This window comes from Ostrea edulis, chromosome 3, assembly GCF_947568905.1.
Source record: "Ostrea edulis chromosome 3, xbOstEdul1.1, whole genome shotgun sequence".
NCBI lineage: Eukaryota > Metazoa > Mollusca > Bivalvia > Ostreida > Ostreidae > Ostrea > Ostrea edulis.
In genome coordinates this window covers 54,350,480-54,368,951 of record NC_079166.1, presented here as the reverse complement: position 1 = coordinate 54,368,951, position 18,472 = coordinate 54,350,480, and the positions used below count along the sequence as shown (strand labels likewise).

General features: G+C 33.9%; 1 protein-coding gene across 1 annotated transcript in view; it reads right to left on the bottom strand.

Annotated features, from left to right (window-relative positions):
- Positions 1-18,472, bottom strand: part of LOC125677586 (E3 ubiquitin-protein ligase rnf213-alpha-like) — a 148,342-nt gene that overhangs the window by 28,723 nt on the left and 101,147 nt on the right. Inside the window, exons 54-62 of the mRNA XM_056158152.1 lie at positions 15,122-15,207; positions 14,240-14,434; positions 11,947-12,148; positions 10,579-10,770; positions 10,266-10,402; positions 2,671-2,878; positions 1,657-2,035; positions 1,300-1,447; positions 170-504 (exon numbers count right to left, since the gene is read on the bottom strand). Coding sequence (XP_056014127.1) covers positions 170-504; positions 1,300-1,447; positions 1,657-2,035; positions 2,671-2,878; positions 10,266-10,402; positions 10,579-10,770; positions 11,947-12,148; positions 14,240-14,434; positions 15,122-15,207 — 1,882 coding nt within the window. The remainder of the gene's footprint in view (positions 1-169; positions 505-1,299; positions 1,448-1,656; positions 2,036-2,670; positions 2,879-10,265; positions 10,403-10,578; positions 10,771-11,946; positions 12,149-14,239; positions 14,435-15,121; positions 15,208-18,472) is intronic.

Below are 18,472 nucleotides of genomic sequence, written 5' to 3'. Positions count from 1 at the left end.
AAACGAACATATGGAAGAATTCGAAAGTATGACTACATATAAACAATCGATTAAACTAACAAGCTAAGGTACAATATACCATACACTATCTTTGTACCATAAGACCTAAACTTTCATAGAGCATTGAAATCAAATTAAATGCTTAAAAGTGACTCTTAAATGTGCCTACCTGTTCGTTCAGATTTAATCGAAAGCCGTGTGAGCATTGCGTTCTGTACTAATCTGAATATCATCCATGAAAATGGCAATTTTGCAGAAAACATATGGCCATTAAAGCCTGTTCCTGAAACAGTGAAGTCCGACATTTGCTTCAGACCATGTGGTGATATGAACATAGAATAATTGATGTTAGTCGCCTGTGGGCAGTTAATGACTTGCAACCACAAATGTTGTTTCCAATCTGCTTCTGCTAAAATATCCATGTTTCTATTTGTGTCCACCTTAGAAATTATCCCTGCAAGCAAGGGAGCTAGCTTGTCCACAACACACTGCGTCATTGCTTTCCTATATAAGAACATAATATTATATAATCAGCGAATAATATTCCATATGAAAGAACAAAAGTTATGTTCAAATAAAAAAAGGTTTTTATTGAATTCACCTCACAGTTAAACCCCGTGATCCCTTAAAATATTTGCGACATGGCATTTAATCGATACACTTGTAGTTTGTCTCATTGTTTTACGTCTCTTCAAAGATTGTCAGTGATATTGTGACGTTACATGCGGTTGAAACACTCAACTTCTGTTTTATAGGGTCACATCAGAAAGACCTGCAAATACTCGCATCGAAATGCCGAGCGTTTGGTAAAGGCATAACTATCACCTATTTCAGGTACAAGCGGGGTTCGAACCTCCCTGTCTCGTCATTATATTCAGACTGGTCAAACTTAAATACATACGAAATATTACGACGCTCATATATTTTATAAATTGTCTTAAATATTTTAATAATTATTAAATGCGAGTGTTTGTTCATGAAAGGAAATAAACGTAACATTGTGGATATGAATCATTTTGGGGATATGGGTATTGGACTTCTGAATATGACCGTGTAAACCGTGGTTACGTGTTACAGTAGGCGTGCAGGAGCCAACCTCTTTTGTGTAAGTCTACATTTGTACACCTAAAGCATGTACTGTCACGGTAGCACAAAAAGAACCTTAAAAGAGATGTAAACAGAGGGAAACCCCAAAGGACAACACACTCAGGAATTAGTCTGACTTAAATAAGCAAAGGATGCAAAAATATATTTCTTATCCTTGTTGTATCTAAACTAATACAATGATCAATGGAATACCTGAATGTTCCAACTCGGTTAATATGATCTCTGCTTGTTGCTTCTGTGGTGAGCCATATATTAGCCGTATCCCCCGTAAATTCGTCCTCTTTTTCTCTCATTAGTGTAGATAGATGTAAACAGACTCCCATGATGAACGAGACATCGTCTGCATTGTAAAAGGAATAAGTGCTGGTTATCTAACTCAAACAATTGGATTAGAGATGTAACATCAATGCAGTTGTAATCTACAATCTAGATGGCACAGAAATCATGATAAAATGTTTAAATTTTGGGAGCTGAGTGTTGCCTCAGAGCAAAAGGTGCATGTATAATCATTGTTGACGTTCACGATGTCTGTCATTGTGACAATATTACCTGGTTTGCTTGCATCGTGCAGCAGTCTTATCAGCACTTTTACACGATGCGTGGCTCTCCCAGGATCATCTGTATCCTTTACCATTGCCAAGGACGAGTGTACACACATCTTCACAAGTGCTGGGAAGTTGAAATTTCTATGAAGAGCCACCTGTTTAGTGTGATCAGTTAATTCCTCGTCGTCTTCTCTCCTATACATGACAACGTTCTCTTCCTCATCCACGGAACTACTGTCTTTGACTGTTTGAGCTAAATGTCTTGCCTTTGTTGCATTTTCTATAAGTGTTCCAATGCTCTTTCCTACCATATCGGTTATTCTTGGGATGTCATTATCAGGACTTCTTATGTCATCTATGTGCACAGTTTTCCAGACTCCACACTATAAGACAAATGATTTACTACATGAGACTGACCATATAGTAAAGATATCAACAAAACATATACTGAATATATGTACTGTGTCTATGAATTACACAGAAATGAAATTACATGTAGCTCATTACTACATATTTCTATATCTAAAATTTGTATCATGTGAAATTGAACTTTCGACATGTGAATCCAAACTGACTGCATGTATCAGCGCTTGACTAGCGCAATCAATCGTTCAATCACAGTCTAGACAATTTAAAAACTTGCATTCGATGACGATGATTTTTTCCCCACGCTGTCACACGCTACACGATCATTGGATAGCTATTTCATGCAATTTGAAGAGAATAATACATGATAACTACAACATTTTAGATATTTGCTAAAGTACTAAGATTGCAATTACATATTAAAAACTAAAAACACAGATATCATGTATCAATTATGATATTTTCGTCTGTTTGTTGTTTCAAGTTCCTTCGAGAATCTTTCATTCAATTCAGTCACTGCCTACTCTTACGTCTTAAGTTTCACGCGGCTTGAACCAACAACTCCCGGTCATAAAGTGAACGGTCTAACTACTGATTAACCCGGATCGGTGTGTTCCTCTTAAATCTTAAGAAAGTTCCTAATATACGGTACCTGAAATCCTGCAAAATATCCAGATGACATTCTTGGCAAGTGGATGATAAACACGATATGTGTTTGCTTTTTTCTAGCATCTGAAAGTTGTTGAAGTTCATCCAAAACACAATACCGGGCACACGCAATTAAATTTGCATTTTCAATGCCATTGTCACACTGGACGATCAGAAACATCTGATGTTGAAGGCTTTTCTCAAAACTGCATCTTAAAGAGACAGATAAAGCATTAACCTTTGATGAAAAACTCGTTGAAATCGACAGACACAATATATACCATATGTTAAACGTCAATCAGAACATTTGCAATTGAATTTTATGAAAATAATTCATTTATTAGTCGTATTGGCTGGAACATTTTACTGATACGTGCATAAACAAGAGTACCGGAAACGGGCATCATATGCCCGCCGCATTCTGAGAGAGGGTGTTTTTCTTAAAACTTCAATTAAGGCAGTATGGACTATCACTTACTGGGATATAGTTTCTTTTGCATTGTATGAATAAAAGGTCCAAGCTTAAATACTGACAGGTGATAAATAGGCAAACCAAGGGCTCTATGTAAAATATATCCCCAAAATTGACCAAGTTCAACAGCCTATATTTTCTTTTTGATTATTGGGAATCAACATTGGGAATTAAAATTCTTGCAACATACACATCTGTTTACAGAGGCTTACTTGAAAATTTGTGAAAAGTTTTTACGGTCGTTTTAATGATCTTATTTGCAAATATTACCTGTTGTTAGGTAGAATCCTGTTTGGCGTGTTTCATGCCAATTGTTCTGTTTACCTGATCAAAATGAAGGCTCACGACGGGTTTGACCGGTCAACAGGGGATGCCTAGACACCCTATTCAACCTCTGGTGTGCCCTACTCTTAATTTTGTACTTTTTGTGAGATTTATGAGATTTATCACTTTTCGTTCTCTTCACATTTCATCATAAAATGTAACAACATTGCTGTTCTCAAAATAACATTTATGTAAAAGTTCCTTTCGTCCAGCGCTACCACAAAGTCATTGAGGGGATATTAGCATGGAAGAGTTATTACCCATAAGATCAATATCAACTTATTAATTTTGTCCCGTTAAACTTTAATATCCACTTAAATTCATACCCATTCAACAACTTTTCAGTTCTGGATCAGACTTTGTGATCTAGACAAAGACATAATCAAGACAAACAGCTTTTCTGATCACCCGTTGTCCGTCCTCTTTCTGTCTGTAAATCTTTTACATTTACGATTTCTTCTCCAGAACAATTAACCAATTTCAACCAAACTTGGCAAAAAGCATCCTTGAGTGAGGGGCTTTCAAGTTTATTCAAATGAACGGGCCACGTCCTTTGAAAGGGGAATAATCACAAAAATGCAAAATTAGGATGGGGTCATTTAAAAATCTTCTCAAGACTTTACATGGAAGCTTTATGACAAAGTGCAGATTCAAGTTTTTTAGAATCATGACACCCAAGGAGTAGGATGGAGCCACAATAGGGGGTTAAAGTTTTACATGCGATATTGGGAAAATCTTTTAAATCTTCTTCAGAAGAACCACTGGGTCAGGAAAGTTCAAATTTACATGGCAGCTTTCTGACATACATGTAGTGCAAATTCAGTTTTGCGAAAATCATGGCCTCCGATGGTAGGATGGGGTCAATATAGAGTATCAACGTTTAAAATACATGTACAAATATATCGGAAAAATCTTTAAAAATCTTCTCAAGAACTATTGGTCCAGAAAAGTTTATATTTACATGAAGGCTTTCTGACATAGTGCTGATACACGTTTCTTAAAATCATGGCCCTCCGGAGTAGGTGGGACCACAATAGGGGATCAAAATATTACAAACATATATAGGGTAAATCTTTAAAACATTTCTTCCCAAGAACCACTGGGTCAGAAAAGTTCAAATTTACATGTACATGGAAGCTTCCAAAAAAAGTGCAAATTCAACTTTGTAAAAAGCATGGCCTTAATAGGGGATGAAAGTGTTATATGTTGATATTTAGGAAAAATCTTTAAAAATATCTCTTGAACGACTTAAGCTAAGTCTTTCATATTTTGTAGATAAATTCTTTACGAAAAGACCTTTCACATGATGCAATGGTGTTTGATGTTGTGACCTTGATCTGGAAGTATGACCTACTTTTAATAGACATCTGACCTATTCAATATGTCCTGAAGGTAGATCTTTCATATTTTGTATGTATGTTTCTTATGTCAAGACAGTTCATTTCATATCATTACCTTTTACCTTAAAGGACACAACGGATGTTTCTAAACTTTTTCATTTTTGCAGCAAAATTAATTCTTCTCATGCCTAAAACTACTTTAAATGTATTTTAAATGAAATATTTTGCGTAGTTTTCGAGTTTGAAAGCGATGGAATTCAAATCTTGCGATATGCATATTTACTTTCGCTATTTTACGCGCCATTATGTGTGACGTCATATGCGCCCTCGGGTTTAAAAACGTCTATTATCCATTTCATGAACAGATTAGATTTAATCGACAAAACACCAATTATCACATTGACAGTTTGTAAATAATATTGCATTAAGATGTTTTGCCGTGCTTGGGTGTACTAATTGTCGGTAGAAAGGATTTAGACTGAGTATTTTTCAATTTTTCGAAGGAAGGTACGAGAAAAAAGATGTGGATAATTTTTTTTGGCCGAGCAAGAATTTTACCTTTAAGAACACACCCAGTCACCTTTTCAAAAACCGCTTGGACAAGAGACCCTGATAAACTGCGATAAAATGGATATATCGAAGCTTATAAGCACTACATAATTCGGTTCTGGTCTTCAAATTCAATACACACTCGGATCAACTGACCTTCACCTTATCAGTAACAACATACCCGGTAAAACGTGCTTCCAGTTTTTACCAAATGGTAGATTTACAAACATTTTAAAGATAAATAATAATTGAACTTTTAATTATATAAGTAATAGAATACTGTATTTCCTAACTTTAAATTGAATTATAAAATTATTTCCTCAATGAACTCGTAACATCTCTAAAGAGTGCGTCAGTATAATGCCATGCTCCCACGTCCTAACGACGTGCAGATCACAATTCAAAAATAATAATAAGATTGCTTAATTAAAATAAGATAATATAATTTTCACCTTAAATTTGATTATTTTTACTGATTTGTGTGTGTTAATTGTTTCTTTTCCCCTCTTTCCGCAATGCACTCGGCCGTGATAATAGCTTGGCCTAGGACGTAGTTCAACTGCTAGTAGATCTAGTAGTTGTCAACAATGTAACGTATTATAATTTGTCTAATCCAAAAGTAAATAATAATTGCACTGTTTATTTTGGGGGGAAATGGCGCAAACTACAGATGTATGAAGGAATAACATTATCAAACAGTTTGTAGACAGCGACCCATATAAATATTATTTACTCGCAATATTGCCGATTTCATACACGCTTTTCTCGCTATATTTGGGTATTTTCATCGCTATATGTATGCACTGGTGGCGAAAACATCTACAACTCGGAAAATTTGTAAACATCGATGTAAATGTTGCCCATGGTGAATAAACTAGGCCCCTAAAAGCTGAGTTTTTAATAATATCTCACACTACTTATACAATCCTAAGGGCGCATGTGACGTCATGTACCACGTGACTACCTACCTAATTAACTAGACTTTTTGAAATCGGGGCTTAGATTTAAGTCTGTATTGTGGTTAATTATCGCTAAATTTTGGCGAACGAACTATTAGAATTAATTACTATAAGCATAAAGAAGGCAAAATGCATGTAATTTTGTATACTTTGAAAACATGAGATGTGTCTTTTAAACTCATAGTTTGATCTATGTTAAAAAAAATATAACCTATTAAATATGTTCGGAGCTATTTTAGAAGGGGCTTTCAATTTTTCGTATATATAGATTCTTCATGGAGATACCTCATTTTGTGAAGTTTGAACTTTTGACCTTGGGCTGGGAGTTGTACTTACATTTTACAAAAATCAGATCTATTCAATGTAAAAGTTATACGGTACCAATTTTGATGCACCATATGCGCATTTCGACAAATAATATCTCCAGCACTATTTAAGATAGGATAGACCTTTCATATTTTGTAGATAAAATTCTTATGACAATACATTTCATTTCATACCACAACATTTCACCTTGAGACCTTGAAATGTGACCCACATTTATGGAAATGTAACCTATTAGATATTTGCAGAACTCTTCAAGGTGGAGCTTTCATAGTTTGTATATTGATGACAAGATGACCTTGTGATACAATTATATTTAAATCTTGTGACCTTGAGTTACTGTTTTAAAAACCTAACTTAATCAACATCTCCTGAACTATTTAAGGAAAATCTTTAATATTTTGTACATAGATTGTTATGGCGATACCTTAATTTAAATCGATGTTTGACCTTGTGACCTTGACTTGGAAGTTTGACCTACTTTTAATAAAAATCTTACCTGTTCAAAATCTCAACTATTTAAGATAGAGCTTTCACATTTTGTATATAGATTTCTTATGGCAAGGTCTTTCGTGAAAGGTGAAGATAACGAAGAGTGATCAATCTCATAACTTCTATATGCAATACAAAATAGAGAGTTGGGCAAACACGGAGCGCTGGATATACCAGAGTTCGGATCAGGTGCCTAGGAGGAGTAAGCATATCCTGTCGAACGGTCACACCCGCCGTGAGCCCTAGATCTTGATCAGATAAACGGAATTATCCGTAGTCAAAATCAGTGTGCCAAGAACGGCATAAGAATCGGTATGAAACACGCCAGACAGCATTTGGCCACAGGATAAGTTGTATTTGCAAACTAGATTGTTATAACGACCATATAATTTGTGAAATGCTGACTTTAAACGAGACTATTGAAACCTCTGCACCATCAACTTGTTTGTCAGTAGCCTGCCTCGATTTAAAGACTGATCATACGCAGAACAAGCTCTTGCGTATCGAATCAGTTGAGAGATATAAACGCTATATGCAGGTGATAATGGAATATTGTTACATAGATATGGGAAGGCAACGATGGAGAAGCTGAATCATCCCGTTTATTATAAAATTGAGTAGTTAGTTTGCCGTTAATATCTATTTTCAATAAAATATATAAGCATGAAGGAAACGTGGACGACTCTGTGGTGTCTTTTATTTCACAGGTATGTATCGAATCGACATATGAATGAAAATTACCATTGTTATTAGATGAAACGTCGTCGATATATCTAAATTTAAAATTGAAAGCCACAACAAGAGATTTTTTCTTCTCATGTATTAGTTTTTAAAATATAAATTATGCATCATATGAATATAAAAACAAGTCAGCTAACAAAGGAGCACAATTTGTTCCCCCACCATACCATGATCTATGACCTTGGTCTTATCCAGAACAGCAAGATCATGTTAGTCATATTGGTTTTGAGGCATTTCTGTGTTATGTGAATTCATTTTCAGTTATGTTGTGAACCTTTAGGGCTAAGTTGAGGCTATATTATGGGATCAAAATGTTTCATGGGAATAAAGATTGATAAATAATAAATAACAACAGCGGAACAATGGCAGGGCCAAGGTGACTCAGATGAACGATGTGACCCATGGGCCTCTTGTTACTTTCGTTACAGACACATAAAAAAAATGTGCCGATGACTTTTCTCCAAGACGTATTTAAAAAACAATGTTTCATACACTTTATACATGTACATGTACGTTCTAGCAATATGGGATACTGAAAACACAGTATTACTTGACAGAAAAGTATACAATAAACCTTCAGGTGTGATTCATCTTTAGGTCTAAAAATTCTTTGTTTCCGCTTTTCCGACATATCCTTACAATGTATATATAGCGCCGAGCCAAAGTTTTTAAAATGCTTTTACAGTGAAGATATGAATTTTCCGTTTTATATTTACCCTCTTGGGAGAATACAAGAAACATGGTCCTATTGTACATAAATATCCTCCACCTAAATCATTTAACAGTACTGCGCCTAACACCCATCTTCAAAAACACTCGAAAACATCGACAACTTGTTCTGTTCCATAATAGAAATGTCCTCTATTTTAAGGTGATATCTATTATAACTTATTTCCACTTATTAAATCGACTTTAGAGTTATTAAGTAAGAATTATGAGTTACATCATACATAGACAAATATATTTTCAGTGCATTTGGAGTGGAAATCAATCATTGAAATTGTACATTTCCTTTGGAGAGTCTACAGTTGTAATAACAAAAAATGGTGTATTATATTGTATAATGGGATAGGGAGATATTAAAGTTTTCTAACGTCAATATCATTACATGGTCTATATGCATATTCTAAGATTTATTGAATTTTAATTTGTTTAACAGAAGACTTCTGATTTACCAAACCCAATAAAAAACAAGAATTTTACAGCTATTCCTTTCCTTGCCCTTACATATTGATATCAAGTTCTATTGTGTTGTTTACAAAGTTAGAGTTCGCGTTGTCACTGTTGTTTAACTTGAAATATATCTGAATACAATTAATATATACAAATTACATGTTTTAATTCTTACTATTTCTTATTCTATCAAACTGTCGATTAAACTTTCACAATTCCCCCAAAATGATGTTTCCCAAAATAGGCCAATAAATATGAAGCTGGCCGCACTGTGACTGCGGGCGATTTGATAATCACTGCATCAACAGGGGGTACAAAATTCTGAAGCATTAGCTTTATATGTAGTGGGTTTTTATTTGTGGAAAAGAAGGCGTCTTTTTCGAAATTATATGAAAAGATAAAATAGATGTATATTGTCTTTGTGGGGGTCAGGTGTTGCATATCTGACCTCTCCAGACCTTATGGAACAAAAGTACCGCAAATGGTACAACAAACACCCGTTAGATCTTTAGTCCAAAATCTGTATCCATGCAAAGAAAAAGTTCAGAAAACAGACAGACAGACGAACGGATGGACATACTTTTCTTTTAAACAAGATTAATTGTTAAGGACTTTTCGATATCACATACATGCATTGAATATACATATTTAAAAGTTTGAAATGTATCGATATTCCTAATATGTACCACAGAATTTTCCAAAGAATTCCTATCCCTTCTTTTTGCATTCTTTTTAGAAATGCAAAAGCATAACAGAAACTTTAAAATCACCCAGAAACGTTAAAATCACCCAGAAACGTCCTTACATCGATGCATTTCATGTATAAATGTTGTGTGATCTAATGATAAGAAAATTCCTTGTATTCACAGCAAAACCCCATTTTATCTGATGCAACAAATATTTGGGTATCCTATGACCTTAATATAGATTACAATATATTTATCTGGAAAAAAGAAACAAGGCTATCAAAGATAATAAATATTTGTATTTATTATCACACAATTCACAAAAATAGAAAAATATTTATTATCATTCTATAGTCGATATGAAATAAGTCCACGGAAAATTGTAAAAAAAAAATATGTATAATTTAAAAGGTACCCACCTGCCTACCCCAATTTTTTCAGCCCGAAAGTGAAAACCCCCACATATTTTCTTAGACCTTAAAGGTATATGCTGGATATCAACAAGAACTTATAATCTTATCTTAGTCATAATTCGATACCTCAATTGACGGCAAAATTGTTGTTCTGTGTAAAATGATTGAAGTGAAAGGAGGGAAATGTGATCATTTTCTATTCCCACAATTCTTGAAATATCTTCTACGTCACCGCTTGTGAGCAGTTTCGAATGCGTTGTTACCTAAAAATATATTTTAATGACTATATTAGACAGGAGAAAACAGAAACAACCTAAACATTGTTTACTCCATCATGAAATTATATGTATTTTTTAAAATCACGCAATACTGTAGATATGTGTGTAATGACAAGATCAAATATATCACTATATCAGATTGAAAAAAGATTGATGGAAACCTGGAGACAGAGGGTTTCCTTTTCGTCGGTCAGGTGATGAACCAAATAAGAAGAAAGACTGTCATGTTTCTGTTCAAAAAAGTACTGGTTTCGAATGTCTTTTTCATAGTCCTTTAACTTCGTCTTTCCTAGACGCAGGACTGCATCTGGGGTAACACTCCATAAAAGCAAATCTTTGGAGTCCTTCAGAATCTGTGCAATACAACCAATATTTCATTTTTGGATATTTAGAAAGATACTCATAATTTCTTTAATTGTTAGATTAAGGACACTTGCTACAACAACACTTTTGAGTATCTATATATATATATATATATATATATATATATATATATATATGCGCTTATTCTGGTTGTAATTAGGACTCCTAAATCATCAGGAGGTTGTATATTTTCTATGATGTGCAAACATTTTGATATATATCCCCCGATATACCTTTATTGAACATAATTGAGAAATCGCGGTTAATTACTTATGTGGTGAAATGTATTTCTTTCACTTATGAAACAAGAGGTACTGTGAGCAATGTCTCACTAAGAATACCCCCCGCTTACCCCAATCTCCCAAAGGGTGTTGGTAATAGGTATAAACTACCTCTTTTCTGAGTGTGACAAACCGAACCATATTGCTACTTCAATGTCCAGTGCTCGTGACCTTTGACCTTTTGACCCCAAAATCGATAGGGAACATCTTCATCCCATGGGTAGTCCATATGTATGATATGGTGACTGTAGGTGGAAAGGATAACGCTTTAGAGCCCGGAAACCACATTGCTACTTCAATGTCCAGTGCGCTTGACCTTTGACCTTTTGACCCCAAAATCGATAGGGAGCATCTTCATGCCATGGGTAGTCCATATGTATGATATAGTGACTGTAGGTGGAAAGGACAATGCTTTAGAGCCCAGAAACCATATTGCTACTTCAATGTCCAGTGCGCTTGACCTTTGACCTTTTGACCCCAAAATCGATAGGGAACGTTTTCATCCCATGGGTAGTTCATATATACGATATGGTGACGGTAGGTGGAAAGGATAATGCTTTAGAGCCCGGAAACCATTGCGTTTACAGACGGACGGACGGACGGACGGACGGACGGACAGACAGACGGACAACCCGATTCCAGTATACCCCCCCCCCCCCAACTTGTTATGGTGGGTTTAAAAAGAAATTTAGCATCCATTTTCATCATTTTTAGAAGAAGAAAAATTGTTTGAAGCAAAAGGCCTTAATTATACATGAGTTTAATAATTCAGTTTGAGCGTAATGCAGTACATGTATATATATATATATATATATATATATATATATATATATATATATATATATATATATACCTGTAAAATAATAATGTAAAATAATATTATACCTTTTCTTTCAAATGCTCAATTTTTTCATCAACATTTTGAGATTTTTCTGGCTCCTCTTCACTATCGCTAACACTTTCCGTGTCACTACCTCTATTTTCTTCTCCACAAAGTTCATGGCAAACATGAAGAATAATTGAGGCACACATATCCGCATGGTACCCGATGAAAACGTCCATCTTGGACAGGTTAGGTGAGGTTTTCCTGAAATTATTCTCCAAAGTTAGTTTTCTCACTAGAATTGACTTTTGAACAGAAAGGAACAGATGCCTCATCATATTCTGATATATATTGAATATTTCCCCTTTTAAACATTTGGATATTATCGATTTCGAGAAAAAATAGCTGATCTGGCAATATGTAAATAACATATTACGAAGTTTACAAGATGTCAAACGGTATATTAGGGATTTAAACAACTTAAGGGTAAACATCATGCATCATTATTATAGCCTATGTGCCAAGAAAGAGATTCCAAAGTTTCTTCGTTTCTATGAAGTGGATCAGATATATTTTTCTAACTCAATGTCCTGATGAGTTTGTTCTTCGGTTAGAGTCATGTTTCAATGTTAAGTCAAGAGCAATCTTTCTATTCATAACAATCTTATTACTTTGACAAATAGTGGGATGGAAGAGGAGAGGCCAAAAAGACACATGGACACAATGACTTCTACATAACATCTATCCCATTTACAAGAATTTTATTAGTACATCTAGTGTGTCTGCTATGTGGACGTAGAATCTTGAAGGTAACCAGTTTAACAGTGTTGGTAGTGGTCTCCAAGCCTATCATCATTATACATAATCACCTACTTACTTGCTACACCTTCAATAATTAAAATACATTTTGGAAGGTTTGATCTAATTTTTCAATATCTATCCCCGTCCCTTAAGAAAAATATGCCAGTCACAAGTTTAACACTTTTACATAGGCACCATAGACACTACAACTATATACTAGATGTATCCGTTATATAACTTGAAAGATTTGATACTTCCTCTCTATGTCATGTCTAAAATCACACTGGGACCTTAACTCTTGGTCCAATATTCATAAGTTTAGTAGATACCTCCATATGCATGTACTCAGTTCGTTTGCTGTATGGTGGGGAGTGAATATGATTCTGAAATTTTGATTCTGTTTTATATCTAATGTATTCAGGGTCTAAACCATGAATTTTACAACTTTAGTACATGTTTCCATACAGAGTGTGAAGGAAATCATCATAAATACATATACAGAGTGTGAAGGAAATCATCATAAATACATATACAGAGTGTAAAGAAAATCATCATAAATACATATACAGAGTGTGAAGGAAATCATCATAAATACATATACAGAGTGTGAAGGAAATCATCATAAATACATATACAGAGTGTAAAGAAAATCATCATAAATACATATACAGAGTGTGAAGAAAATCATCATAAATACATATACAGAGTGTGAAGGAAATCATCATAAATACATATACAGAGTGTAAAGAAAATCATCATAAATACATATACAGAGTGTGAAGGAAATCATCATAAATACATATACAGAGTGTGAAGGAAATCATCATAAATACATATACAGAGTGTGAAGAAAATCATCATAAATACATATACAGAGTGTGAAGAAAATCATCATAAATATATATACAGAGTGTGAAGGAAATCATCATAAATACATATACAGAGTGTGAAGAAAATCATCATAAATACATATACAGAGTGTGAAGGAAATCATCATAAATACATATACAGAGTGTAAAGAAAATCATCATAAATACATATACAGAGTGTGAAGGAAATCATCATAAATACATATACAGAGTGTGAAGGAAATCATCATATTAAATACATATACAGAGTGTGAAGGAAATCATCATAAATACATATACAGAGTGTGAAGAAAATTTGAAATGATTCTTAAACACTGTTTCAGAAGATGACCACTCTATCCTCGCCTTCAAATCTGAAACCTACAGTCGCAAGGACAAATCTGAAACCTACAGTCGCAAGGACCATGGATTTCACAGTATTTGCTATCGCTTCCATGCTCAATATGTATATACATGTTACAATATTCTTAATTTGTCTGTTACATGTTGTAGAAAAAATAGCAGTACACATGTAGTTCAGAAACTTATGGAGCCCTGTATTGGGCCTTAGATCGTTTACATGTTCAGTGTTCATGTGAAAATAATATTCTTTTAAATATAGTATTTTAGCAAGTTTTAATTGACACCCGTTCCCATGACCCAAAGGGAAATGTGACCACACAATCACAATTTATCATTTACTTACTTTTTGAAATGGTGAGCTTGTACTGGAACTATGGGGGTGATAAAGTCTTCTACCCATTGCTCCAAAACACTTGTGAGGTTCATTTGTAAATGCGACAGCATTGTAGATATGTTCAAAAAGTGTTTCTCAAGTCGGTTTATCAAAGGAATTGGAAATTTTCTATAAACTACATCTTTCTCTGCAACAACAATTAACCTAAAAAAGAAAGATGTACAGTGTACGAGAAAACCCCAATAGAAGCCTTTCATATGTTTCTTAGGGATTTACCGGAATCAGGCTTGGATTTCTCGAAACATTCTCAAACTTAAGTTTGAATTTTCTTTTATTTGAACCGTCAAATTTGAGTAAAATTTCAGCCTTAAGTCGAAGTTTTAACTTGTTAAGAACTTGTTAACTTGTTGAAGATTGTTTTGAGAAATCCAGGCCAGCTTGTGTAACACATTACACATATTGTAATATTGCATTGCAATAAACTTTTTCAACGTGAATATACGAGATGTGGCGTATCAAATCTATCTGTTACGTTGACATGAAATTCACATAAATGCTATGAAAATAATAAAATATGAGCATATTGTTGTGTTAACCCCACGGGCAAATTTGTTGAATGCAGATGTTTTCGTTCTTAACCTGATATTCCAGTTCATGTTATGTAAAGTAAAGTCATTCGAGGCTTCTTTCTCGCATGTCGATGTCTTAATGTAGTAAGACAATTGTATTGTGTGTTATATCCATGATTTTTCTGAAACTGATGCTATACTATTATATTGGAGAAAAGTTTTCTTTCAATACTGACGAGTCCCATTCGTCCTTCGCTTTGTTGTCTTTGATGATTTGATATAAGTTATATAGAAATAGAACAGGTGTCCTTTTTAAGCATACCTGAAATCTTTGTGAACTCTGCATTTGACCCTGTGGGAGCCGAGGCCAAGGTCAACATAACGTTCTCCTCCAAGATAAACATAATACTGCAAAACAGTGAATCAATAGTATCAGAAAGGCACACAACTAATACAACAGTTTATTAATAGTAACAGAAAGACACACAACTAATAAAACAGTTTATTGATAGTAACAGAAAGATACACAACTAATACGATAGTTTATTAATAGTAACAGAAAGACACACAACTAATAAAACAGTTTATTAATAGTAACAGAAAGACACATAACTAATACAACAGTTTATTAATAGTAACAGAAAGACACACAACTAATAAAACAGTTTATTGATAGTAACAGAAAGACACACAACTAATAAAACAGTTTATTAATAGTAACAGAAAGACACACAATACAACAGTTTATTAATAGTAACAGAAAGATACACAACTAATAAAACAGTTTATTAATAGTAACAGAAAGACACACAACTAATACAACAGTTTATTGATAGTAACAGAAAGACACACAACTAATAAAACAGTTTATTGATAGTAACAGAAAGACACACAATACAACAGTTTATTAATAGTAACAGAAAGACACACAACTGATAAAACAGTTTATTGATAGTAACAGAAAGACACACAACTAATACGATAGTTTATTAATAGTAACAGAAAGACACACAACTAATAAACAGTCTATTAATAGTAACAGAAAGACACACAACTAATAAAACAGTTTATTAATAGTAACAGAAAGACACACAACTAATAAACAGTCTATTAATAGTAACAGAAAGACACACAACTAATAAACAGTATATTAATAGTAACAGAAAGACACACAACTAATAAAACAGTCTATTAATAGTAACAGAAAGACACACAACCAATACAACAGTTTATTAATAGTAACAGAAAGACACATAACTAATAAAACAATTTATCAATAGTAACAGAAAGACACATAACTAATAAAACAGTTTATTAATAGTAACAGAAAGACACACAATACAACAGTTTATCAATAGTAACAGAAAGACACATAACTAATAAAACAGTTTATTAATAGTAACAGAAAGACACATAACTAATAAAACAGTTTATTGATAGTAACAGAAAGACACATACCTAATAAAACAGTTTATTAATAGTAACAGAAAGACACATAACTAATAAAACAGTTTATTAATAGTAACAGAAAGACACATAACTAATAAAACAGTTCATTAATAGTAACAGAAAGACACACAACTAATACAACAGTGTATTAATAGTTACAGAAAGACACACAACTAATACAACAGTTTATTAATAGTAACAGAAAGACACTCAACTAATACAACAGTTTATTAATAGTAACAGAAAGACACTCAACTAATACAACAGTTTATTAATAGTAACAGAAAGACACACAACTAATAAAACAGTTTATTAATAGTAACAGAAATACACACAACAAATACAACAGTTTATTAATAGTAACAGAAAGACACACAACTAATAAAACAGTTTATTAATAGTAACAGAAATACACACAACTAATAAAACAGTTTATTAATAGTAACAGAAATACACATAACTAATACAAGAGTTTATTAATAGTAACAGAAAGACACTCAACTAATACAACAGTTTATTAATAGTAACAGAAAGATACCCTTTCGCAATTAATAAAACTTATATTTTGGTAACTTGTGTAACATTTAATGAATATGTAATACCATTAGAAGTTGATAAATTGATTGTAATAGCAATTTGCTGAAACACAGATCTCTTTAAAATCAAATATAACAATTACATTAAAATTAAAACAGCTTCTTATTCGATTATTTTAGTGATTCTACATAAGATTTTTAATGATTTCCCCTATATATCTGTGTTCAAAACTTTGATCCCCTATTGTGGCGCCACCTCCCTGAAGGCTATGACTTTAACAAACTTGAATCTGTACTATGTCAGAAAGCTTTCATGCAAATGTAAACTTCTTTGGCCCAATGGTTCTTGAGAAGATTTTTAAAGATTTTTTCTATACACAAGTATGTAAAATTTGATCCACTACTATGGCTTCATCCTACCCTTGGGGGCCACGAATTTAACAAACTGGAATCTACACTATGTCAAAGAGCTTTCATGTAGATTTGCACTGTCCTAGCCCAGTGGTTCTTGATTGAATATTGTTTTACGTCCCTCTCTAGAATATTTCACTCATATGGAGACGTCACCATTGCCGGTAAAGGACTGTAAAATGTTGGCCTATGCTCGGCGCTTATGGCATTAAGCAGGTAGGGATATGTATACCTGCTGTGACACGGGACCTCGGTTTTTGTGGTCTCATCCGAAGGACCACCCCATTTACTCGCCTCACACGACAAACAAGGGGAGTACTGAGGACCTTTTCTAACCCGGATCCCCACAGGAAGTGGTACTTGAGAAGAAGATTTTTAAAGATTTTCCCTCTACATTTGTATGTGAAATTTTGATCCCCTATTATGGCCCCATCCTACCCGCAGGGGCCATGATTTTCACAAACTTGAATCTACACTATGTTAGGAAGCTTTCATGTAAATCTCAGCTTTTATGGCCCAGTGGTTCTTGAGAAGATGTTTAAAGATTTTCAATATATAATTGTATGTAAAACTTTGATTCCCTATTGTGGCCCCATCCTACCCCCAGGGGTCATCATTTTAACAAACTTGAATCTGCACTTCAAGCTTCGCGGATTATATAGCCTAAATTGACCCAAACCAGGTTATACTCGTATAACTTGCCCCAGAATTAAAGTCATTCCTATATATATATATATATATATATATATATATATATATATATATTTGTGTGTGTATGTGGTATGTGTGTGTGTGTGCATGTTCAATGTCCCGCATGCGGAAGGCCGGTGTTCGAATCCCAGCCGTGACAATACTTAAGTCGTTAAAACAGGTAGTGACAGTTGCATTGCCAAACGCTCGACATCAGGTGTGAATGTCACGGGTCCTCGGAGATAATCTTAAAAACAGATATCCCGTTTCACAGTAAGTGTGACACGCTAAAGAACCCTCACTGCTCATTGGCCGTAAGTGCCGAGCAAGGGCCTAAATTTGAAGCCCTTAACCGGTCTTGGTGACGTCTCCATATGAGTGAGAAATTATCGGGAGAGACGTTACAGAAGATACAATCAATCAATAGGAACAAGGCATTTTTGTATCCCCCATGGTGCAAAATTAAACACATGCATCATTTAAATGATAGTAGTGCCAAACCATTTTAAAATATTGAGCAGACAATATCTTCCTATGTCCAGAGGGGATTGACCATGTGACCTAAAAATCAATAGGGGTCATGTACT